General features: G+C 46.4%; 1 protein-coding gene and 1 long non-coding RNA gene across 16 annotated transcripts in view; one reads left to right on the top strand and one right to left on the bottom strand.

Moving 5' to 3' along the window:
• Nucleotides 1-24,172, top strand: part of SASH1 (SAM and SH3 domain containing 1) — a 290,860-nt gene that overhangs the window by 201,299 nt on the left and 65,389 nt on the right. For all 15 annotated transcript variants that reach the window (XM_023750149.1, XM_023750155.1, XM_023750156.1 and 12 more), the window contains 3 exons: nucleotides 18,215-18,255; nucleotides 20,144-20,230; nucleotides 22,514-22,626. In XM_023750149.1, coding sequence (XP_023605917.1) covers nucleotides 18,215-18,255; nucleotides 20,144-20,230; nucleotides 22,514-22,626 — 241 coding nt within the window. The remainder of the gene's footprint in view (nucleotides 1-18,214; nucleotides 18,256-20,143; nucleotides 20,231-22,513; nucleotides 22,627-24,172) is intronic.
• On the bottom strand, nucleotides 12,437-14,944 carry LOC111825021. The gene is made up of 2 exons (XR_002828117.1): nucleotides 14,637-14,944; nucleotides 12,437-12,901 (listed from the first exon to the last, which is right to left on the bottom strand). It is a non-coding gene; the product is annotated as an uncharacterized LOC111825021 (long non-coding RNA).

Raw genomic sequence — 24,172 nt, 5'->3', positions numbered from 1 at the left:
TCATAAGTAAGGATATGAAATAACAACAATAAGAAGACAAATAATACAAGTAAATACTACAATAATAAATAATGACTGTAAACGTACTTTTGCCCAATCCTGTCGATAGGTATATAATAAGAGCGTGTTTTCAATTGTAATTTATTTGGTGATGCCTAACGATTCTGAGAAGAGTTACTGATTTCACACTGCTTATTGTGAGTGAACCTTAAATGAATATCTGGAAGTGAGCGTGGAGAAAGGGAAAGGACAGTTAAGTCAACCAAAATGGGTTTTCTTCTTTTACATTAGTTTTGGGTTTACGATGAAAGTCATAAATGAGGAAGCAAGGTACAAAATTAAAGTACATTCCAGGGTAAAACCACGATTGAAACACCCTCTCTGCAATTTGATTGGGTGGGTGACCTTAGAACAGGAATAAACGCTTGTGACAGAAGGTGGCAAATGCTCACGGGCCTTCAAGGTAATATTTTTGCTTCCTCATCCTAACTTGGACCCTGTCATTTTTACTCCCTTGGAAGATAATTCTATGTTACAGCTCGTATTTTCAGTATTTCTTTTACCTAGATAAAACAACACACATGTCTTTCTTTTTCTATGACCTTTCCCTTTTCTACTTTATTCCTTTATAATTATGCTAGAATGTTCTATTTATGACCTTCCGAGGTTAAGAAATTTTGAGAAAGTCCACTTGTTTAAACAGACACTTCCTTTGGCACAGGGCCACCTATACTGTTTCATGCCAAGAGAGACATAGAAGTGGTTTAGGAATAAAGTATTTCTGGAATGAAAAGCACACGTTGGGAGAGCGTGTGTGCGCTTTACAGCACAGGCCTGCCTAATCCGTCCACGTGTGTGTGCTGCTGGCCGAGCCGCTTCTAGGGGGGAAGGCTGCTTTGCCAAGCCTTCACTCTCAGTTGAAGAGGCTCAGCAGATCGGGTTCAGGACCGAGGCCCCTGGGGGGTGATGCGCAAAAGAAAACCAAGGCCCTGCCCACTCAAGGTCAGAGGATGGATGGATGTGCAGTTATCATGAATTTTCTTTGTTCTGGTTGCATATATTCTCCCAGCAACTTAGTAATGTGGAGGAGGCTGAACTAGCCAAGAGATGTGACTTGACAATGACCTTGAAACTGGAGGTACCATGATGTTGAGCTGAGCGTGGGCAGAAGTGTTAAGTGAGTGACCTACCTTGTGATTCAGGCTGAGAACTCAGGTGGTTCCCTCAGAATCTCCAAATCCTTCAGGAAACAAGAAATGTCTGCCTTTCCTCCTGTGAGGACGTGACTCACCAAATGTGTACTAATCTTAGGCTTAGCGTTTCTTCTTCCCCTCAATTGTGGGGAGTCATTCTTTCCGTGTTTGTATCCTTCACTTAGTGAAATGTGGCATGACTCTTGTGGCCGACAGAGAGACTGACAGCCTCCTCTGAGGTTAACAACAACAACAAAAATTGAAAGCATACACACAGGAAAGCTGTTGACAGACCGACCTCTTCATCTGCAGTACTGCCATTTTGTTTGTGTTCTTTCAAATGCTTTACTTAAACTTTGGTGTTTCTAAGTAAATGGAAAGTTTTAATACATTTTGCTCTTCACTTTCTTATTAATAGTTTTTAAAAATCATGGAATTTTTTTTTTTTTTTTACTTTAAAGACTGTTGAAAAAAATGTTGCACTTACAGAAAATTTATAATTGTGCAATGAATGTCCATATAACTTTTACGTAGACTCACTGATTTTCACACTCTTGCTCTCTCTTTTTCCTATATAGTATCACTAATCATGATTACTGCCAAACTATTTGGGAGTAAATTGCAGACATCATGGCACACTCCTCTAAATACTCCAGCTTATATCTCCTAAGGACATAGACAGTCTCTTACAGCCACAATATAATGACCAAGTAGAGGCATTTTAAGACTGACTTTCCTAAAGTACAGTTTATATTCAAGTTTCTTTCATCGTCCCAGCAGTGTTTCTTATAACACTTCTTTTTCAATACAACACTTAAAAAAATCATTCATTGCATTTACATGTCTTGTTTCTTGTCACATTTAATCTGAAAGGACTTCTTGGCTTTTCTTGGTCCTTTATGATGTTGATATTTTTAAGGAGTGTAGGCTGGTTGTTTTGTGAACTATTCCTCAATCTGGGTTTCTTTTTAAGATTCAGAAAACGCAGTTTTGATGTTTTCTCCTCAGTGCCTCATATCAGTTTGTCCCATTATTGGTGGTACTGATTGCAATCATTTGATTGAGGTGATGTCTGTCGGGTTTCCTCTGAGAAGTTACAATTTTCCCTTTGCATTAAAAAATATTCTGTGGGAGATCACCTGAGACTTTGTCTGTATCTTGTTCCTCATCAAACTTTTACCTAATAGTTTTAAATTCCCTTTTTTAAAAAAAAATTGATTCTAGAGAATGAGGAAGGGAGAAGGAGGGAGGGAGAGACAGACAGAGACAGAGAGAGAGAGAGAGAGAGAGAGAGAGAGAGAGAGAGAGAGAAAGAAAGAGAGAAACATTGCTGCAAGCTGGGTATGTTCTCTGATCAGGAATCAAACCTGAGTCCCACTGAGCCACAGGGGCTAGGAGATTCCTTTAATGATTCTTGCCTGAATCAGTTTTAACTATGGCTCACAGAATGGTGGTACTTATTCTTAAATTAATAATTATTTTGGATTAAATCTTCCAAAAATGATTATCTAGAAAAATTGAGGTATCACTCTGGGCACTCTAGGTCAGATTATAATCAGAGTAGGTTTAATGCAGTGTTTATGTTGAATTGTTTGTATTTGTGTACTTGAAAATGCAAATACTTTGAAATGCAAAATTCTGTTAGTCTTCAGATCCAAATGCTTGCTGGTAGCTTCCCAAGCCCTGGAGGATGACCTGGCAAACCAGCGGGTTGTGTCTGGTGCCAACCAAAATATCCCTCTGAGTCAGCAGTGTTGTTTTACGGGTAGAAATTGTCTTATGTTTTTTATTTGAAAGGCAAGAGAACTCAGTCAACAAAAGTGGACGAATCCTACAGCAGCCCCGCCCTTAGACGCAGATTGCACTAGACCACGTGGGAGTCGAGCCACTGGTCCTTGTGACTCCTGCCTTCCAGAACTATGGTCCCCCTCACCCCACCCAGTTGTCTCAGGAGCCTGGGCACACCTTGCTTCTTCCCTTCTCCCCCTAGTTAAAACCTGCTTAAGGAAGGTTTCAGGCATTAATTGTGAGGAAAATGTCTGATTTCTAAAAAAACACATCATCTCTCCCAGGAATATTTAGCATTTAACAGTACTATAATGATACAGGTCTTAAATTATAGTAATACTAGAGGCCTGGTGCACGAAATTTGTGCATGGGTAGGGTCCCTAGGCCTGGTCAGCTGGGGCCTCACTTCCCCAGCTGCTGGCTGCTGGCCGGGGCCTTCCTTCATTCCATGCCGCCCCCTGGTGGTCAGAGCACATCATAGCGATTGAACTCCTGGTCTCCTGGTCAAACTCCTGAGGGGACAGTTGGCATATTAGCCATATATATATATATCTATGTCTGACCAGAAGAGGTGGGCGTTTTGCAGGGGAGACAGGCAGTGAGAAGTCCGACAACTGATATCACTGCCCCTAGATACCCTGCCTAGTGGGGCTGCTAGCTGATACTAATTTGGCCTGGAGGTGTGGGTGACTTGCATGATAGATAGATGATAGACGATAGAGAAATAGATAGATGGGGAGCTAGAGAGGTATAGAACAGACCTGCCCCCCACTGGTTCGACAAAGGCCCCATTCATCCTATGTTCTTACAGTCTAATCTCGCCATGTGCTTTCACTGAACTATAATAAATAAGACCAAAGGAGCTTTCACTGGAACCTCTTCTATTTATATCTATTTATGTTGGCTATTGAGACTGCCTACTCATTACACCAGTCTTCGGTTTGTGTCAACTGGCTGAAAGGTGAATGTTAGTTAAATTTCTTGTTATTCACCAGTTAGTCTCAAGAATATCTAGAAAGCAAGGCCATTTTGCTCGGAGATATCTTTATAACTGTATCTATTAGAAACGAGTTTAACCTCGAATAATGGAAAGCATGACAAATAGTGGCATAAACAAACCCAAGGTTCATTAGATAACCCTTGTCCCATGGTTGGCACTGAGGCTCAGTAAGCTTTCAGGAACCAGACTGTCTTTTTTGGGGTGTGTGTGTGTGTGTGTGTGTGCACACCTGTGTGCTTGTCCTCCTGTTTTAAAGTGGCTGCTGCATCTTCCAGGCGGGAAGGAGAGACAAACAGGGTGAAGGGAAAAAGGTAAGGGGGCAAAAGACCAAAGGCACATTTTTTGAAAGCTTTCTGAGAAACCCCGTGCAACCCTGTATCTCACTCGTTTCTCCCTGCAGCTCCTGTTCAGTGAGCACTAGCTCTGTACAGGATGTTGGCCTGGGGTCCGGGATATTGTGATGAAGAGCTCACAAGAGCTGCATGTAGGGAGATGGGTTAGGAAAAATTATATGTCTAAGATGGTGCTTTGGGGAAAATAAAGCAAAGAAAGGGTTCCCAGAATTGGGGCAGTTGCCTCCATAGTCAAAGGGGCGTTTGGAGAAGTGAGTTTTTAGCTGAGCCCATTGCTGCCCTGAACAAATCGGGCTTCCCAAGGAAGGAGGGAGAAGAGACAACGTGTAGGAAACTGGCAGTATTTTCCACAATAATTTAAGCTTTCATCTGTATGTGTGTATACAGAAAGGCGGGGTAGTCTGAATATCAGCTCCGTGTCTAACACATAAGCTCTGTGTCAGGATTATTTAGATTCATTACTTCTGAGGAAACTTGTGGGGGAGCCTGTGGTTTTATCTAGGTGTGTATTTAGAAAAAAGTAGTCTTAAATGGGTTGGCTCTTATGGACTGAGAATTGGAAAAGAAAAAGCAGGAAATAGTTGATAATGTTTATTGAGTGCTTATTATGGGCCAGAAACTGGTCTAAGTACATTGACTCATTTAATCCAACAACCCTATGAGGTTCAGTACAGTATCATTTCTATTTACAAATGCAGAAACTGAGGCACAGAGAGGTTAATAAGTTGCTCAAGGCTATACAGCTAATACGTGGCAGAGCCCAGATTTGATCCCAGTTGGGAACCCACTCTCCTAACCTCTCCAGTATATAATTCAAAGTACTTGTATTGCTTATGCAATGGAGAGGTTAGAGGCAAATTGAGTTCCTTAGCATTAAATAGCAGCAGTTAAAACCTGCATTCCAGTGGTTCTCTGGGAACTCGGAGCAAGGTTTACTCTGATTCAGATATAAGCTGGGTCTCTGTTATTTATTTATAGAGCCAGGAGGGTCCAGAATAAATCTCCAGGCATCGCCTTAGCCACTATTCATAAGCTCTTTTCTACTAAGTCTTTCACCAGAGTTGAACATGCAGTGATTCAAGTTTCACTTTTTTTCATTACCTATGACTACACTTGAACTATTTTATGGTGAAAAAGTCCAAAAAAATATATAGCATGATGGAAGCGGAAGATAAATAAAAGGCGGGGAAGCCATTAGAGCAGTGTTCTGGAGTGGAATAAATGGATGGTCTGCAGTTGGTGAATGTTCTGTGCAAGCGTTCACTCCATTTGCACATGGCTTCGTTCATGGATTTGTTTCCCGGGCAAGCTGATGAGTCTTTTGATTCTTTTCTCCACCTCAAAAACCTTGGTCTTCACCTTCTTCCCCCTCGGAGACCTCAGGGAAGAAGCCCTTACACCTGTTCCAGTTCCTCTCACTCATCTGTGACTCTCTGGAGGGCTTGCATCTCTGCCCTTGCCTTCCTCCTCCCCCTCTCCCCCCATATCTGCTGTCTGCCCACTGGTGCCCTTGCATCGTCCTTGGACCTGCTCTCCAGGCAAGGTGAAGCGCCTGCAGTTTCTCAGACAGGCATGCTGTGCCTCTGAAATTGATGTTCCTTCTGGGGGTTGTCTGTCCCCCACTCTCATCGCCCTCCCACCCTCCTTACCTGGCAAGCTCCACTCAACCTGAAAAATCCAGCTCTGGTCTTGGCTCCTCCCAGAGCAAAGAGTTGAGGGGAAGTGTCCTGCTGTTGGCTTTCCTGCCACTTTTGCAATGGACTGCGGTGAATGAGGGCATGTATGTAAGAGAGAGAGAGAGAGAGAGAGAGAGAGAGAGAGAGAGAGAGAGAGAGATATCCACTCAGAACTCTGGATCTTTTATGTTAAAGTCTTCCAATAATGGATAAATGAGTGGGTGACTGTAAAAACATGCAGAGTTCCTTCTTCATCCCATGAAAATCTTGCCATTCTCCCAAACCCTCATCCTCTTTCTCTCCTCGCCCAGTTACCAAGGTCAATGGCAAAATAGTAACTATCCCAGAGACCCTCCCACCTGCAGAGCCTCGTTGCACTGACTTTCCCGTTGCTGCCTGTGACAGTGTGGCTTCTGCCTTATGTTTTGCCCACTTCCTGCAGTTCCCTTTTGTCTGCTCACCCTTCACTTGGGTGTTCCCCAGCCTGCGTGCTCTCCCAGGATGTTTACAGTGCCCATGGCTTTGAACTGCTGTCTCCAGGCACCTGCCTCAAATCCCCATCTTGCCGTGTCCCATTTCCCAATCCCGCGACCTGCCCGCTGCAGCCTCTGGCCGGATGCCGGCTCCTGACTGTTGTCACCCTACGCTGTGCATCCCTATAGCACAGTGGTTCTCAACCTTCCTAATGCCTCGACCCTTTAATACAGTTCCTCATGTTGTGGTGACCCCCAACCATAAAATTATTGTCGTTGCTACTTCATAACTGTAATTTTGCTACTGTTATGAATTGTAATGTAAATATCTGATAGGCAGGATGTACTTTCATTGTTACAAATTGAACATAATTAAAGCATAGTGATTAATCACAAAGACAATATGTAATTATATATGTGTTTTCCGATGGTCTTAGGTGACCCCTGTGAAAGGGTCGTTCGACCCCCAAAGGGGTCCCGACCCACAGGTTGAGAACCGCTGCTCTAGCAGAATTCATTACCCCCTTTTCATCTTCCTTCCTTAAAATTCCCCCATTGCCTTCACCCCTGAACAACCACTTGTCAACTTTTCGGTTTCTATAGATTTATTTGCCTGTTCTGGACATTTGGTGGAAATGGAGTCATAAGTATTTTCATTGATGAGCTTGTTTCATTTAGCATATTTTTAGAGTTTCACCATGGTTCATTCCTTTTTGTTATAGAAATGCCACTTTTTTTTTTATTTGTTGATGGATGTAGAATTAGGGTTATTTTAACTTTTTGACTGTTAGGAATAATGCTGCTGTGAACATCTGTATACAAGTTTTTGTGTGGTCATCTGTTTTCTTTTTTGTTTTAAATCAACTTGAGATACAGTACACATACATCCCATACAAGTCACCCATTTAGAGTGTACAACCAAAAAGTGCTTCGTACATTCCCAGGTCTGTGTCACCATCACACAGCCAACTTACACCATTTCCATCACCTCAGAAAGAAGCCCTGTTAACGTTAGCAATTGCTCTTGATGACCCTTCGCCCAAAGCAACCACTCATCTACTCTCTGTCTATATAGATTCACCTGGTCGGTACATTTTCTACAATGTGCACTTGCACACAAGGGCTTGCTTTCTTTTTGAAAGAATATCTGTCTGTTACAGCTCCACTAAGAATGGAGCTTTGAATCTAATTTTTGGTAACCTCCAGCCTCCTTGAAATATGTAAGAAATTCTTTTACTAAGTTCTTTCCCCAGTGAGTCCTCCTCACTCTTCCTCATGAGCTTGTTCCTAGAAACTGCTGGGGAGGGGCTCAGTTTTCATTTCTTTGCGGAAGCGCCCCGGGGCGCTGGGTCTGCTGCTGTGGTCCTGAGAGCTTTCCCTCCTGTGTGACCAGCTGGGGTTCTCTGTTCCTTCTCCTTCACCAATGAGCACTAGAGACCTGCTGGGGGTCACAGAAGGCCCTGGGGCGCAGACCAGACTCAGCGAGAGAACCGCTGCTGAGGCCTGCGCGTTTGCTAGGAAATCCAGGTCAAGCCTCGTCCCTGGAGCTGAGACGAATGCATCCTGTTTCCACATCCTGTTTGTGGCAGGGCTGTGGGTGGGGAGGGGAACACCAGGTTTTCCCGTGGGGGACGTGCACTATGGGCCCCGGCGTGAGGAAGCCAAGTGGAGGCGTGTCCTTCAGGGTAGTTCACACGCCGGGTTGGCCTGGTTCAGGGGGCTGTGTCCTCGCTGAGTGCCCACTGTCCTACGTCGTCTGAGCCTTTGAGCTCACCAGGGTGGGAAGGGCAGGCAGAGCCGCAAGCGTAGGTTTCACAAAATAAATGGGCTGCACCAAGAACCAGGCATCGGCGTGCATGTTATGTATTCTTTTGCTTTACTCCATTTACCGTCTGCCAAGGCTGGTAACTGCCATCTGCCAAGGCTGTGGGTACGAGGGCAAGGTCACTGTCAGGGGTTGGTACTTTCAGTGCGCTCCCCGTCTGTGATTGATCATCTGGGTCACCTCCCCGTCCCCCTCCTCGCCAGGCTTCAGCTCAGTTACACAGAGATGAGTGTGAGTCAGTTGGTCTCCAAGCTTTCTTGTGGCCTGAGCCCTCTTTCATATTGTGACCCAGTCGAAAGCGCGCCCTGGGCCCCAGCTCTGCATAGCCTGTCCACCGAGGCAGCTTGCTCTCGCTGGTGTCGGCGTTGGTGTGGACAGAGCCTGAGCCCGAATTTAAGTTCTGTTAGTTGTGGACGTAACTTCTCTAACCTCAGGTTCCTAATCGATAACGAGCCCAATGACATCTCCCTCTGAGGGTCTTTGTGCAGGATGCCTAGTGCGGTGCCTGGCAGGACGCGGTGCCCACGTTGCCCTTGTTCCATCCCCACCTCCCCACCTCCTCTGTAAGGCGGGGCACTGCCCAGGACAGTGGCCATGTGACTGTCGTTTTCATCCTCAGTCTGAGCACATGGGGCCATACACAGAGCTCCTTGATGGCCACGGCCACTTACTAGTAAAATATGCCGTTTCCGCCTGAACTTTCCTTTCCGTGCCCCAGAGAGGGGGCAGGGGCTGGGAGACAGCCACCCGTGAGGTATGTGTCTGTGCGGGCGGATCGGTGCCTGCTCACGTGTGTACTGCGTCGCACAGCATATTTGAAGGGCTCAACATTCCAGAGAGCACGGGCTCGGGGCAGGGCCAGCTGTGCCAGACTTCTCCACCTCAGCTGTTGCTCTGAAAACGCCGTTGCCTTTCACCCCGTCTGGGGAATGAGCCTCCAGCTGACCCAGCCCAGGCTGAGCCCACACGCCTGGGCCGCATCCCTCCCATGCAACGGCCGGAGACAGACGTGATGGCCAGGAAGTGTTCAGTATGGAGGGTGGCAGCTGACTATTCTCTGTTCTGCAGGTGAGGTCATCAACGTATGGGGGCGAAGAGGAAGGTGGGTGGGAGGGAGGCTGTCAGTACATAAGTACATTCCTATCCTGGCAGGTAAGGCAAGATCCAGACCTCCCATTTTTATGTGTAAATCTTTCTTACAAAACTATTATGGAAATGGAGGCTTACAGAGGTTTAGAAGGACTCAGTACCTTTCCGAGATCATGAAGGTCACGGTCACCTATGGGATCACCTATGGCAGCTGCCCGTGCGTCACTTGGGATAAAGCCACAAGATCAGAAGAGGGAGGATGGGAAGCGGTCAGAGAGCAATGTGAGACCGGCCGGGGATGACACAGTACAGGGAGCCCTTAGTGGGTGCAGAACTGGAGGTGCAGCAACGTGGCACAGATGTGTGGGAATTTAGAATCGAGATCGGACCGTGATGGATGTTCACTAGACTTACAGTGGTGATGATGTCCCAGTATATACAAATGAGAAGTCATTGTGTTGTAGACCTGAAGCTAACAACATTCTGTGTCAGTTATACCTCAGTAAAAAATGACATCTGAGAAGACAGGTTAGTGTGAGTTCCCATTTTCATAGTATCGATAACAGAAAATTTCCACCTGCTGTTTCTGAAGGAATGAAAAGTGAAGAGGACCAAAGGAAGGTTAGGTTAGCTATGGCCGCGGCCACCGTGGAAGGGACCTGGTCCTCTGTGCTGCAGCCAGGAGCTCTGGGCAGGCAGGCGGCTCCCACAGCCATGCCCTGAGGTGGCCTGTCCCTGCGGCAGCAAGGTCAGCAAGGCTGGGAAAGGTCCCCTATGCCCACAGGCACAGGCCCTCCAGCTTTGGCCTTCAGAGGTGGCTTCATGGACTCCTTCAGAGCAGCTGATGGAAGATGGGCCGGCAGCCCGGGCCCCACATCCCTCCTCGGGCTCCTCTGCACCCAGACAGCACAGCAGCCAGCGTGGCCAGCGAGGCTCGGGTGATGGTGAATGGGAGCCTCTGTTTGTTTCCACTGGGAAAGTTCTGACCAGCTTCCTGTGCCGTCTCCATGGAAACTGACCGAGGAGATAATTGAATGGAGCCTCTCTTCCTCCCATGGCCCCTCCCCCTGCCCCCACCCTGAGGCTGAGGCTGGTACAGGCCTGCTCTTTGCAGCCAGTATCTCCCCACAGGTCCATGCAAATTTGATAAGAAAATCAAAGGCCGGTTTTCCTTACTGTGCCAACCTCCTCGGGGATAAGTTACCCCATATGCAGCCTGTACCAGTCAGGTGGCCTTCCATCGTCACACCCGGTCTGGAGCTGGGCCCTGGGTCCCACATCCTGATAACCAATCAACCTTGCAGAGGGAAAGGGCAGACGCTTCCCAGACATCCAGCGGCCTCAAACCTAAGCCACATTTCCTTGCAGAAAAGCCATTCTTGGACCACGTATTTATTACAAATATGTAGTAAATTTTAAAGGGGAAGTAGTGGGAAGGAATAATTTCCATTTACAGAAAAAATGTCAACAAGGCTGTTTACAGTCCACCCCCTCCCCCTGTCATGTTATAAAAACTAGCTTTTGTGATAAAAAACAATGTGCTAAAACCCTGTTTTATTTTGCTTTTGATAGTTCAGTGATTCTTAAGATCTAAAGATCTAAATGAAATTCAGAGTTCACATCAAGGCCATAAACGGAAGGCATTTCGTTTTTACTGGTTACACCAAACCCAGAATGAACAGAAGGTGGAATTCAAGGCCCTTTCCTTTAACACCTTGATGTGTTTGCCTGCAGAGGAAACCTAAGAAGCCAGAGCTTCACCTGGCTGTGGATTCCAGTGGCCAAGTCCCAAAATTCAATGGCACTTTCAGTGCCTGTGGTTAGAGAAAGCGCAATTGATGTGGCTTTGGGCTCACGGCGTCCTGCCTGGCACTGTGAATACAGGAGAGGCCCTGGCCTTCATGAATCTGGTATTTCAGTGGGAAGAACATCGGTCTGGGTGTCTGAAGAGCTGAGTTTAAGCTCCAGCCATGTGACATACAAGGGAAAGGTCACACGAACACTACAGACCTCAGTCTCTTCATCTGTATGATGGGCTCAGTTCTTTTCAGGGTCTCTGTGAGCCTGAAATACGATGACATTTATATGAATATACTAGTACTTGGTAAACCCAAACCCAATGCTTCATAGAAATTGGTCATTTTTACTCCTTCCCCACAGTTAGGATTATATTTACTTAGGTGTAACCGAAACCACGTTGCCGTGTTGAGGCAAATGGGGGCATATATTTTTCATTTAGCAGGGAGTCTGGAGGTTCTAAGTCTGATACAGCTGCTCAAGGAATTTTTTCTCTCCTCTACCATCCTTACTATGTGTCTCTCTTCCTTATGAGAGAATGACCACTGCTTTGGCACTGTGCCCATGTTTCGGTCAGTACCCACGGGAAGGGCAAAGGGCAAGAGACATGTGAAAACTGAGTCAGTCCTTCTCATTATGAAAACACCAGCTTTCCCAGAAACACCCTGCTATACAGTTCCAGTTACATCTTGGCCAGATGCTGGCACCTGGCCTTGGCGAGCTGCCAGCCAGCGTGGGGGAGGTGAGTATCTTAACGGGGGTACACAGCCACCCAGGCAGAAAGAAGATGAGCATGGATGTTAAGGTGGAAGGCAACAGGCCTTGCCTCCTGCTATAACCACTCACTCAGGCAGCCTGTTGATATCATCTAACCAATGATACTGTACATCCCTGGACGGTGTGGGCCATGTGTGCACGATCCCCCCCCCCCCTGCCCCCCAAGCTTCCCAGGGCTTCATTATCTACACCAAACAACACATAACAAACAGGAAATCCTCGTTGGTCGTTTTTATACGATGCTGCTCAGTTGCTGATGCCTATTTATATGAACTTACAGGCAAAACAATAGTCTGCACCGTGTAGTATGCCATGGGGCGATCCTGAAGAGCTGGGAAGGCCGTTATGACTTTCCAGAGCTTTCACTAGTGCTGTCAGCAGCGAAGCTGGCATCCCAGCAGCAGGTGTTTGTCAACTTCTTAGGCAGTTCAGACCCACGAGTCCACAGATGAACACTAATATGGCCCAGCTGGAAAAGAAGTTGCTGGAAACTTGGGAGGATGAGTGTATTCTGTCCCGGCTTTGATTCTCCCTGCCCCGAGCCCACTCCCCGGGGCATGTTCAGTTCTGCACTTCGGCACTGGTATCGTCCTGGCCTGTGTGACGTTGAGGCCCGGACACAGCCCGGCCGAGGGCCTCTGTTGTGGAGAGGTGGCTCGTGGATGCTCCTCAGGCACGAAACTCTTCAACGTCTGCCGGCGTCCTGCATCCTTAACTTTCGGTACCAGTTACCGGTGGTGAGTGAAAGGGCACAAACATCGGTCAGTGCCCCTCCGTGAGGGATTTTCGGATTCGGCATGGGTGGGGCCTGCTCTTGGCTGGAGAGCTAGTCGGCCATCCCCCAGGTGCCGGAGGACCAACCCCTTCCATGTTGAGCAACAGAAGTGCCTTTTGAGAAGGACTTAGAGAGACTTGACCCCATAGGGGATGCTGAAAAAAAAGGTCAGCAATTTTAACGCTGGCTTTTTTGTGTGGCTTAGCCTGTGTAGGCTTGTTCTAAATACCATGCAAGTCACACTTGACTGAAACCTCTAGAAAACCTATGTGATCAGTAATTTTATTCTCTCTAGCACGAAACTGGGATTCAGTGAGACTCAGTCACTTGTCAAAAGTTACCCAGCCCAGCTGGTGTGGGTCAGTGGTTGAGCGTCAGGTCACTGTTGGATGTCTGGGTTTTGGGCTTGATCCCCAATAGACGGTGTGCAGAGGGCAGCTGATCAATGATGTTTCTCTCTTGCTAATGTCTCTATTCCTCCCCCTCTCTAAAAACCAACAAAGGCACATTAAAATTTTAAAAAGTTACTAGTTAGTAAATGGTAGAGCTGGGCTTTGAACCCTGGTGGTTGGAGTTCAGAACCCACATTGGAGCCATTGTGCTGGGCAGCTTCTTGGATAGTGGGCCTCCGGACAACACTTTAAAATGACATTATTCATGTGTAGATACCAGTCAGTGGCCCTTACAACTCTACGTTGACATCTATTCAATCATTGGTGTGTGTGTGTGTGTGTGTGTGTGTGTGTGTTTTAATTGTAAGAAAAACATGAGTTACTTGTATAAAGTGTAATCGAGAAAAGGAAGAGGAATTATTATATCCACCAAATTATTTGAGGGAAGTTAATGTTTAAAAAAAAAAGGAGGAACCTCAGTGATTCAGAAACTGCTGGAGTCTAGGCAGTGATCCGAAGAATGGTTAGAAGAGGTCACAGTTAGGGGGAACTTAGTAAGTGCCAGGCACTGTGCTAAGCTCTCTGTGATTCTGCTAATAGCCCAGCAAGGTGGTTCTGTTTTTATCATCACTACTTCACGTAAAAAGAAAGCATGGCTTGGATCTGTGGCCCTGCTATCCCAGGTGTGCCGGCTCTTCCGTGTGTGAGCCCTGAACCTGTGCTGTGTCAGGCCATTGCCTGGGACTCGGTACTTCAGGCACCCACCTGCCTTGATCGTTCATGAAGGTGACTTTGTAACAAAAGCCAGAAAGGACAGGCTGGGAATAGACTGTGAAAATGAAAGAAAAGGCCTCTATGGGGGTGTTTTCACCAGTGACAGGATGTCACCAACGTTGTCATTGGTACTAGATATCCAGGGAGTTCTAACAATATGCCAGATTTTGGCAACAGAATTACTTTCAGTCTGAGCCAGTGAATTCGCAAAGCTGAATTCTGTCCTGTGTATGAAATCCAGCCCCTGTTGGCTGGGCAGGGCCCAATCCCCAGGGGAAAGTCAGAGAGGCTCATGGCGTGCAGGACTGAAGGTGGCACCTGCCCCTTGCACCCATCTGACCCCGAGAGTGAACACCTCCCACACGGCGCTCGCTGTGTCTCTTGCCTCACCCTAGTCCCGGCCCTGCGGCTGGGAAAGGGGCTGACCCTTGAATTTTTACAGTCAATAGATACTGTGAACAGGAATGTGTTTCATATATATTTCTATTCAATAGTAGAGATATGCTCCTAGGATGGAAAATATCTCTGACACCCAAAGGATAATCAGAAATACGAAATTAAGGAATTACACTTTACACAAAGTGATTTGTCACTAAATATGCAAAATATGACTGTGAGAGGTTAGTTATGTTTAAGTCAGAAAGAAAAGGAAGAGATTAACTACTAAAGAGCCCCCCAACCCTCTTACCTTCCTCCCCGCCCCCCCTCCCCCCTGTACACGTACACAATTCAGTAGCAGAGGTCTCAGTCCTTTTTCCACGTCCTCAGGCAGACGCTGCTGGCTTTGGGGCCTGCCTTGGCAGGCAGGGACGGTGCAGGAAAAGACCCAGACACAGCAAAAGCCCTGATTCAAAATTCAGCAGGAAAGAAACTCCTGGAGAAGTGTATTTCCGGAGACTCACAATAAAGAACCTTAAAAATCTCTTAAGCATAGGTTTTTCCAGTAACGCATAACATATGTTCCTTTCTTAGAAATTGGGTTATAACAGTTTTTCTTTTTTGTGGTTGTTTGGTTATAATGAAGTTTCTGGACAGTCCATCAAAACAAACAATGAGCCTGTTTGAGGCATTCCTTTGTGCGTGGGCATTCACGCTGGTGCCTGGTGCGCCAGACCGAGCTTGCAGCCGGGAGATAGAGTTGTCTTTGCCTGGAGGGACCTCAGACTCTTTGTATATAAATAGACATAAGCAGAAGAATGAGTCTGAGCCAGATTGTTTGGCCCCTTTTCCTTCGACAGGCACACGAGAGGATCACGCCATTGCAACACAACCAAATCCTGAAAAGTGTTGTCGAAACACTTCGTGCTGATAAACCCGTAGGGCATGTTCAGGTTTGGTGTTGGAAACGTGCTCTGCCTTTACAAGTTCTTCTGAGTATCATTCCAGTCATTTACCCAAGGGCAGGACTAATGTAGACTCTGTTAATTCCTGTTATGTAAATGAGCAGCATGGCGGCGTGGACAGGGCATTAGCTGGGGAGTCAGAGCCAGAGCTTCCCCCACAGTGCGGTCCTTGCCCAGGCTGTGTCCTCTGGCAAGTCCTCACTCCCAGCGCCCTGTGAGGACCCTGTTCTGTTCTGGGAGGGTCAAGAGGGTGTGTTCTGTAAGAGGTGGAATTCTCTACAAATGCAAAGAATTTCATTTTGACCTGTTAGTTTCTCCTTCTCTGTGGTCTTAGGAGCCTCTCCACTGTGAAGTGATCGAGTCAATAGAAGGGAAAGTAGAGCGACCTAGAATGTGCCCTGGATGCCATTGGCGGCAGTGATATAGTTTGTGTAGAATTGGTTTTAATGTTACCCTGGTTGGAAAAGGGAAAAGGTGCTCTCCGGGTCTTCCTTCTGCCAACTGACCACTTCCCCTAAGTCGCACCGACTCTCCATCTTCTTTTCCTGACCCCTGGACACAGATTGCCCCGAGCTCAGCCTTGATACAGCTCCTCTTCCTTGTGCTCAGTTGGTCTCCTAGCTTTCAAGATGCACATGACTTCCAAATGCCCATCTCCAGCCCTCAGCAGCTCCCCAGCACTGTGGTCTCCTGTATCCAACAATCTGCCCTGTATCCCCACAGATGGTCAGTAAGCTCCTCCAACTTAGGCGGCCAAACTGCTCTCCTCTTGTTTTCCTCCTCCGCTCTTCCCGACCCGGGCCTCCCCATTCGAGGGGCTGCATGTTACGTCAGCACATCATGTAGATCTCTGCTCAGCTGACACCTCTTCAGAGGCCTTCTCTGTCCATCCCACCTGAAGTTCTCCCACATCTTAATCTGCACCCGCCCCTTGCTTCTCTCCCCCCTCCTAGTGCCATTAGAATAGGGACCTTACCAGTCTCATTTATCATCCCTGTTTTCAATGCCTCAGAGGATGCCAGACTTTAATGGGGGCCGAATAAATATTTATTAAAGGAAGGAATAAATGAATTAAAGAAAGAAGAAAGAAAACAAAGGGAGGAAGCAGTTTAACATAGAATTTGCTAAACACTGCGGTAGAACAAAAGGAATTGGTGAAGTTCTGGGAATGCTGTCTCTTAAATTATTTTTTTAAAAATCTAATTCATAAACTCATTATGAATGTTCTCTAGGCCTTCATTGCGGGTTAAAGTCGTTTAGGGATCTTGAGGAAAAACGTAAACATTTATGCAGTTTTGGAGTCTCATAATAGTAGTTAGTAAAGGTACTCAGATTGAGTTCAGACTAATGCTGAACTTGGAGATTTTTAAGTGCGTAAACAGATTTTCAAAGTGCAGCAGAACGTTGTTATTGCTTCCTAGCCATCGAAACCTGGGCTGAAGTCCCCATCTTTTTCACTCTGTTGGCAATGAAAGTGATGGGCAGGCAAGGCCGGACAACCTGCTTCCAGAGCTGCCCTTCGCAGGCCTGGGCGTCTGGCTGGAAGGATGAATTACTAGAGGCCTTTGGAACTGACTTCTGAGCATTAACTTCTCCCCCCAGGAGATCAGTAAATGACCCCTTCCACCTGCTGCCATCACATTTGGAATTCGGTTACATCACTGGTTTCTGCTCCTGCCGAGTGGGTTTTATAATCAGTCTCAAGGAGAAAGAAAGGTGATGGCATGCCGCTTCGCTGCTCTGCCAGCTTCTGTTTGCAGGGACAGTTCACTGCGTCCAAATTAAACTTCATGCGGTGCAATTTTCCCCCTTTGCACATTGATGAGTTGGGTAGCCTCACGCTTATGAAACATTGCTTGCTATTCTGTGGCCAGAATCTAGGCCAGAATCTAGACGGTGAACTTGTGAAATTTTAGAAGTGAAATCCCCACTGGCCATGGCAAGATAAATAAAGAATCTACAGTGCCATCTGCTGGCATTCTAAGGAAATGCACCTCTTATAAAACAGGAAAGATCCAACGTGCAAACCTGAGCGTAAATTACTCAAAGTGTGTGATCATTTGAAGAACGTAGATGTAAACAATGAAAGAATTGTAAGTCGATGGGTTTGCTGGAGAAGTGATTAATTACCTGGTTTGGGGCCGTGTTGACGGTTCAGGTTCTTGGGGTTTATCTGTATCAGCAGTCAAACTGGCAGCCAGGCTGGGGCAGGGCGTGGACCAGATCAGATGCCCAGACATGTCCTGAGGAACTTGGACACATCTTTAAAAACATTGGATTATTTGCCGTCACTTAAAAATGTGGAGCTCTGATTTTCAAAAAATGCAGACTTCTGGCTCTTCTTTGACCATTAGAAGATCTAGCAAGATGCATAGTGCACTTGCCAATTGGCAGCTACTGACTGGAGGACCTACATACTGGCTGCCCTCTTTTTGTGGGGACATCCAGACTCCCGTGATTTGGGGGTCCCCCACTCCCTCGACATCCAGACTTCCGTGATTTGGGGGTCCCCCATTCCCTTGATTATTTCTCCTACAGCTGACAACCTTGCTTACTCCTGGCCTGAGTGGCATTTGTGGTCCTAGGCCTGTATTTTCATTATTATTTGCCTTCTTTTTCCCATTAGCACAAGAGGCTTCCCAATGGCAATAATTTCATGGGTAGCTAATAGTTGACAGGAATGGAAGATAAGCTACCTCTGTGATCACCGAGTGAAGTCCGTCCCCTTCATTTAATAGAGGTCTTAGCCTGGAGTGAGTCTTTAATACATGTTGACGAATGGTACACGAGTGTGTTTCTAGAAGGGCAGTTGCTGGCTAGCAAAGGCCGTTGGTAAATATCTTATAAAGGTTTTGCTGGCTCTGCTGAGTAATATGGATGCTGGCTCAACCAATTGGGACTGGCAGTTCTCCCTCGAAGGCAGGGCTTCCTGGTAACCAGACTTGTTTTTCTTTTCTAGGAACTCTCTTCACAAGTCAAACTCAGAAGACAGCGCTGTAGGTCAGTACCATGTGTCTTGGTTTATCTATTTTAAATTAGTTATTTTCTTGTAATACTTTATAAGATATATAAACAGGTGAAAATACAAAGACCACCAAGAAGCCTTCCAGCCTGAAATAAACACTGTTAAGATACTGATGTTCAACTTTCCTCTGATTTGGAACTTTTGAATCAAAGATTATGTCCAGTGAGGGTGTTATAGACTTTATGTTTCCTTGATGATAAAATCCACTCTTGATGCAGTGACATTTTTTCTGTTTGGGTCAGAGGGAGCCTGGCAAAGCAGTCGTGATTAGGAAGGATCATGAATGCTCAAATCAGGCTTTGATCTGGATTTGAATCATGACTCTGCCAACTTCATAGCTATGACCTCGGGCAGACCACTAGCCTCCCCGAGCCTCGGTTTTCTCATTCACTGAATGGGAACAATAAAACATCATATGTTCATTGTGAGTATTAAATGAGATAGCAGAGTGCCTGGATATAGTAAATGCTGCGTAAATGTTAGCTATCACCATTTATTTTTTAAGCCGTACCTTCATTTTAGAAAAAAAAATGGTAGAAGGGGGAGTGTAGTTTACAGTCAAAGAAATACGTTATATTCCAGATTGCCCAGGAGAAAGGTTGGCTGAGTAATAATCCTACTTCTGCTTTCACCTTTCCTGGTTTACCCCAAAGGCAGCAGTGCTCCGTCACGCATGCCCTCAAGATGCTGAGTACCCAGGGAGTCTCAGGCTCGCTGGCACTGGTTCCCATCGCTCCAGAGGTTCTCAGGACTTAGATGAGCACATCTGTTTTGAAAAACGATGTCCTTTCTAGCCCGGGACACTGTGGTGGGGTTTCCACGTGTCTGTCTTCTGCGGCATTGCCTGGCACCACCAGTCTAGACTGTGGAAACCAGCGGTGTGCCACTGGCTGGGCCCTGTTTCCAGGGGCTGTGGGGCAACCAGACTCCAAAGGGAGACGAAGCTGCAGCTGTGAGCGTGTCACCTCTGCATGGGAGCACACGTCGCTGTGCCGTTTCACTTTATTTTTAAAGAATAAAGGATCCCACTGCCCTTTCATTTTACTCGCCTTGTTTCCCTTTGCTTTTTAAATTATTACATATTATTGATGATCAGAACTCCTGTCCACCCAACCTTCCCCCTCCCCCCCAGATATTAAAGATGTCTAGCTTATGACAATGTTTTCATTGGAAAGTCACTCGTAGTCTGAGAAAGAGGGGGACCCACCCTGTTGGCAGTTGTCACAGCAGGATAGTATTCTGCTTTTCTTGTCATTGTGCCCTGGGTGAGCTATGGGAAGGTCACCAGGTAGCCTGATGCCAGAGACCTGGAATCCTGCCCCCTCGTTGTTAGACGCATGCAAGCTCCGCACCTTAGGGAACCGGCGTGGGGCACCCCTCAGGCCTGGGACCCAGCCCCAAGGACCAGTGAGCACAGGCTGTACCAACCGCTCTCTCCATGAAATCTGGGGTAACAGAAATGAATCCAGGGTAGATCGACAGCATGAATAACAGCAAAACAAAGTAAACGTCTTCAAGTATCCTGTTTGTGGTTTACTTGAAATAATTGTGGCAGAGACCAAAGGGGGTGGGGGATATACCACCAGACAAGGCAGAATTGTATATACTAGTTAAACATCAAAGAGAATATAAGAATGCGTGTTTTGCCTGCCTTTTTGATGTTTTCTTATTTCTCATCATATCCCTACTGCTACCAGGAAATTTGCATTTCTTATAAACGACTTTATAGGCATTTCCAAGTCATTTCACAAACTGAAAGAGAAAATCTGTTTGTGAAATCAAAGTATTTTATAAGCTTTGAAGTAGAAGGAAGAGGCTACTTTTGTTATTAATGAATTTATTGCTTGTGTCTTTTTTTTCAAGGAAAAGGAGATTGGAAGAAGAAAAATAAGTATTTCTGGCAGAACTTCCGAAAGAACCAGAAAGGAATAATGAGGCAGACTTCAAAAGGTGCGGAAACGCAGCCGGCGGACAGTAGGGCCTTTTAGCTCTCGAGTGTTCAGCAGCCTGTGCCTCTGATCCAGACGGTTGCTGCAAGTTAGAATAACTCATCGCCTGTGCCCCGGAAATGTTCAGCTCTCTGACATTCCTGTCCTTACTTTAAAACTTCGTTCCACTGGGGATTTTTTTTTTTTTTAATCAAAGAAAACAGAATGGGAAGAGTCAGTGAGCTTTTAAAAAAAATAGATCTGAGAGCAAAGACCAAATTTCCCGTTTTCTCCACACACCCACCTCTGGAACATCTGTGCCCGCGGAGGTCTACCCTAGAAGGGTCCAGCATTTGTTAGTTTGGGGCCCTCCCCCGTGCCCTGCCGCTCGGGGCCTTAGCTGTCTTCTGAACTTTCCATGCCGGTCTGTGGCTGGGACAGTTACTGGGTTGTTGCCCTGGAAACTCTGTCTGATGGTCTGACATCATGGGAATTTGCCCAGGCTGCTTGCAAAGGGAGCCCTGCCCGCCTCCTGGCTGGGTCTTTGTTGTTGTTTATGTAGTAAGTAAACATGTCATCCCGTTGAGGCTCGCTTACATAATTGATGCTTCCCCAGCATCCAGAGGGGGATGGGAACAGAGCTGCTTCCAGACACAGGCCCGCTGACTCAGGTCAGCATGAGAGGAACATTTTTACTTGCTCCCCAGTGATATTACTTGGTGGTGGTTTTTTTGGCGACATCTTAGTGTCCTGCCCTGTTCTCAAGGCTTTTCCACTTTTTCGTACACATAGAAACGAGGAAAGCGGACACAGACAGTGTGCCCGCCAGCCGCACACCTGGCTTCATTGGCTACCTCCGTGGGGTCAGGTTTTTAATTTGTCCTGCTTAAGGAGGGTTCTTCTTAAACACTCTCCGTTTTTCCTCCGATACACACCCAGAATCACTTGTGATTTAAAGGAAACCTTGGGTCCTAACAGAGTCTTGTTGAGGAGGAAGGAAAAGGAGAAAGAGCGGGAGAGACGGGGATGGAGGGATGAAGGACAGGAGCGGGCAGTTAACCGGCTCAAGTAGATTTATTTTAAGAGCCAACCAACTGGCCGTCACCCCCTCCACCCCTGGAGGTGACACAGATAGGAAAATGATCAAGCAGCAGGCTTTCCGCCCGCCCCGGACACTCTATTATCCTCCCCCTGCAAGGGGACGAGTGGCAAAGGGAACTTGAGTGCTGCCTCTGGACTGATGGATTACGAAATGGAAATGAGATAGGGAGACTCAGGGGAACATAAATTCCAGGGCAGGTCCTGACGGAAGGGATCCTACAAGTGTGCAGCCAGCCTCTGAGCCCCTGCCCCTTCCACCAAAGGGCAAATTAAGCCGTAGCCGAGCCTCCTAACAACTCCGAGGCTAGTGAGGCATGTGTGGGGCAGACGGAGAAAGATGAGGGACTAGACGGAGGGCATATTCCCAGCGTGCCTCTTACAGCCACTTCCACTGACACTTCTCTACCCACCTGCTGGCCAGAGGGACACGCGCCAACGTGGCTCACATGCATCAGAGGCGCCGGCAGTCTGTTTGCTTTGTAGGAAAACACTCTCGAAGCAATCGAATGGTTGTTTTCCTCTGCAGCTCTGGCTGCCTTCAGGTTCCAGGTGGAAGTTGAGTCCTCCTCACAGTTTGGGAATGTTTATGCCAATAACACGCTCAGATGTGTACACGCATGGTACCTTCCTTCCAAGGACCCCAGGACGCTTCCCATCCGTGGTTTTACTTATTGTACTGATTTTCGGAGGAGTAGCCCACAGGTAGCGTAGCAGGAGTCCAGGGTCTCTCAGGCCGCACCGCAGCTGGCTCTGTGACCTTTCTCTGTCGCATCAGAGAGCTCTCTCCCACTTTTTCCCAAAATATTTTCTTCTCGTTCATATTCTTAACGGGAGGACATAGGGGACCCTCAGCCGAAGGGGCCGAGGCTGCTTGTCTGCTGTCGCTGGGTCTTGAATTAGGTCTCTGCCCACCTCTTGCTCCCTGTGGGCTTTCTCCCAAAACTCCTTCACTAGACCAAGCGTCACAAATGCTCTGATTTGTTTCATGGTAATATCCATATGTTCTGGGTACCTGTTTCCCAATGAGACAGGCTCATTGGCGTCCTACAGAGCAGCCCATGACTGCTCCTGCTGCTCCGTCAGGGATGGACGTCACTGGACGTGCCCACAGTCTGCCTTATTTTTGAATGATGCACTTTCAAGCTTGGCATTCTGATTACCTTTCTTGTTTTCATTCCTATTGCCTCTTATCTCCGATCTCTAGGAGAAGATGTGGGCTATGTTGCGAGTGAGATAACAATGAGCGATGAAGAACGGATTCAGCTGATGATGATGGTCAAGGAGAAGATGATCACCATTGAGGAGGCACTGGCCAGGGTAAGGCTGCAGGGGTTCGGTTCACATGTGTGAGGGGGGCCTCCTCAGACTTAGAAAGGTTGGGGGCCTTCTGTAAACCGAATGTTTGCGTCTGTCCCTCCGCCAAATTCACATGTTAAGTCCTAACATGTGATGGTATTTGGAGGTGGGGCCTTTGGGAGGTGATTAGATCATGACGTTATAAAAGAGGCCTCAGAGAACCCAGCCAGTGTGGCTCAGTAGTTGAGCGTCCACCTATGAACCAGTTTGATTCTAGGTCAAGGCACATGCCCAGGTTGCGGGCTCAATCCAGAGGGGGCGTGCAGGAGGCAGCTGATCAATGATTCTCATAATTGATGTTTCTATCTCTCTCTTCCCCTTTCTCTCAAATCAATTAAAAAAAAAGTCTATATATATAAAAGAGGCCCCAGAGAGCTTCCTCACCCCTCCCACCTCGTGAGGACACAGGGAGAAGACAGCTGTCTATGAACCAGGAGGCGGGCTCTCACCAGACACTAAATTTGCCAGCACTTTGGTCTTGGACTTCCCAGTCTCAGGACAGACATTTCTGTTGTGTATAAGCCACCTCATCTATGGTAATATGTTATAGCAACATGAACAGACTAAGACAGAGCATCAAAGAGTATAGGAATATGTTATTCAGAGCAGTATTTTGATTATACTTTAGTGGTCATCAGGTACCCATCTTATCAGATAAAATATTGATTCCATTCTATGTGCTTAATATAAGCATTGCATGTTGTAAGATGAAATTTCCATATTCAAGGAATGCACGAATGAATGAATGAATGAATGGCACATATATTGGGCTATTGACCAATTTAACGAGGAAAATGACTGACGGCCGTTGCAAAATTCACAAGTCTTGTAAAATGATTGATAAGAATGTAATGATAAAACTTATTAAGTAAAAACTAAAGAAAATTAAGTACTTTACAACCATTATAAAAATCAGTTCTATAAGATACCTTCACAAATTACATTTTGAATTTTAAAACTTAAGCTTTATATACACCTTAAAATTTTGCTTACATCGGGCTGTGTTTCTCCCACAGCCAGAGACTTGGAGACCCCTGCGTAGACTCTGATCCTGATAGAATAACCCAGCATCAGGGGAGAAGCTTGTCTGTGTGCCATTAGGAGTTAGGTGATTCCCCAGCACATCCCTGTATTGGAGAACATTTTGACTGTTTTAGATGCAGTTGGCCCACTGTGCTTTGTTTATATGAATTCGATCTCGTTGATAGGTATTTTCGCACTGTGAAGTATATAGCCATGATGCATACCCCTGAAAACCGAGTTTTCAGGAAACACCACTGTAAACTTCATAAGCATTTGAAGAGAATGAAGTGTATGAAATAACTCACAGTGTATTTTTTTGAGTGTGTAATTTAAAAAGATAGCAACTTCACTTAAGTTTTTTTTTAAAATATTTTATTAACTGAATAACTGAATAGTTTAAAAAATCTAGTGGCATTTCACACATTTTTTAATAGTTTTATGATAGATGCTCAATATAGGTGCTTTAAAGAAGTCAAGCTCAAAA

The sequence above is a fragment of the Myotis lucifugus genome, unplaced genomic scaffold (genome assembly GCF_000147115.1).
Source record: "Myotis lucifugus unplaced genomic scaffold, Myoluc2.0 scaffold_11, whole genome shotgun sequence".
In the NCBI taxonomy this organism is placed as follows: domain Eukaryota; kingdom Metazoa; phylum Chordata; class Mammalia; order Chiroptera; family Vespertilionidae; genus Myotis; species Myotis lucifugus.
Note: the sequence above shows the minus strand (reverse complement) of the source record. Positions and strands in the feature narration are given on the sequence as shown.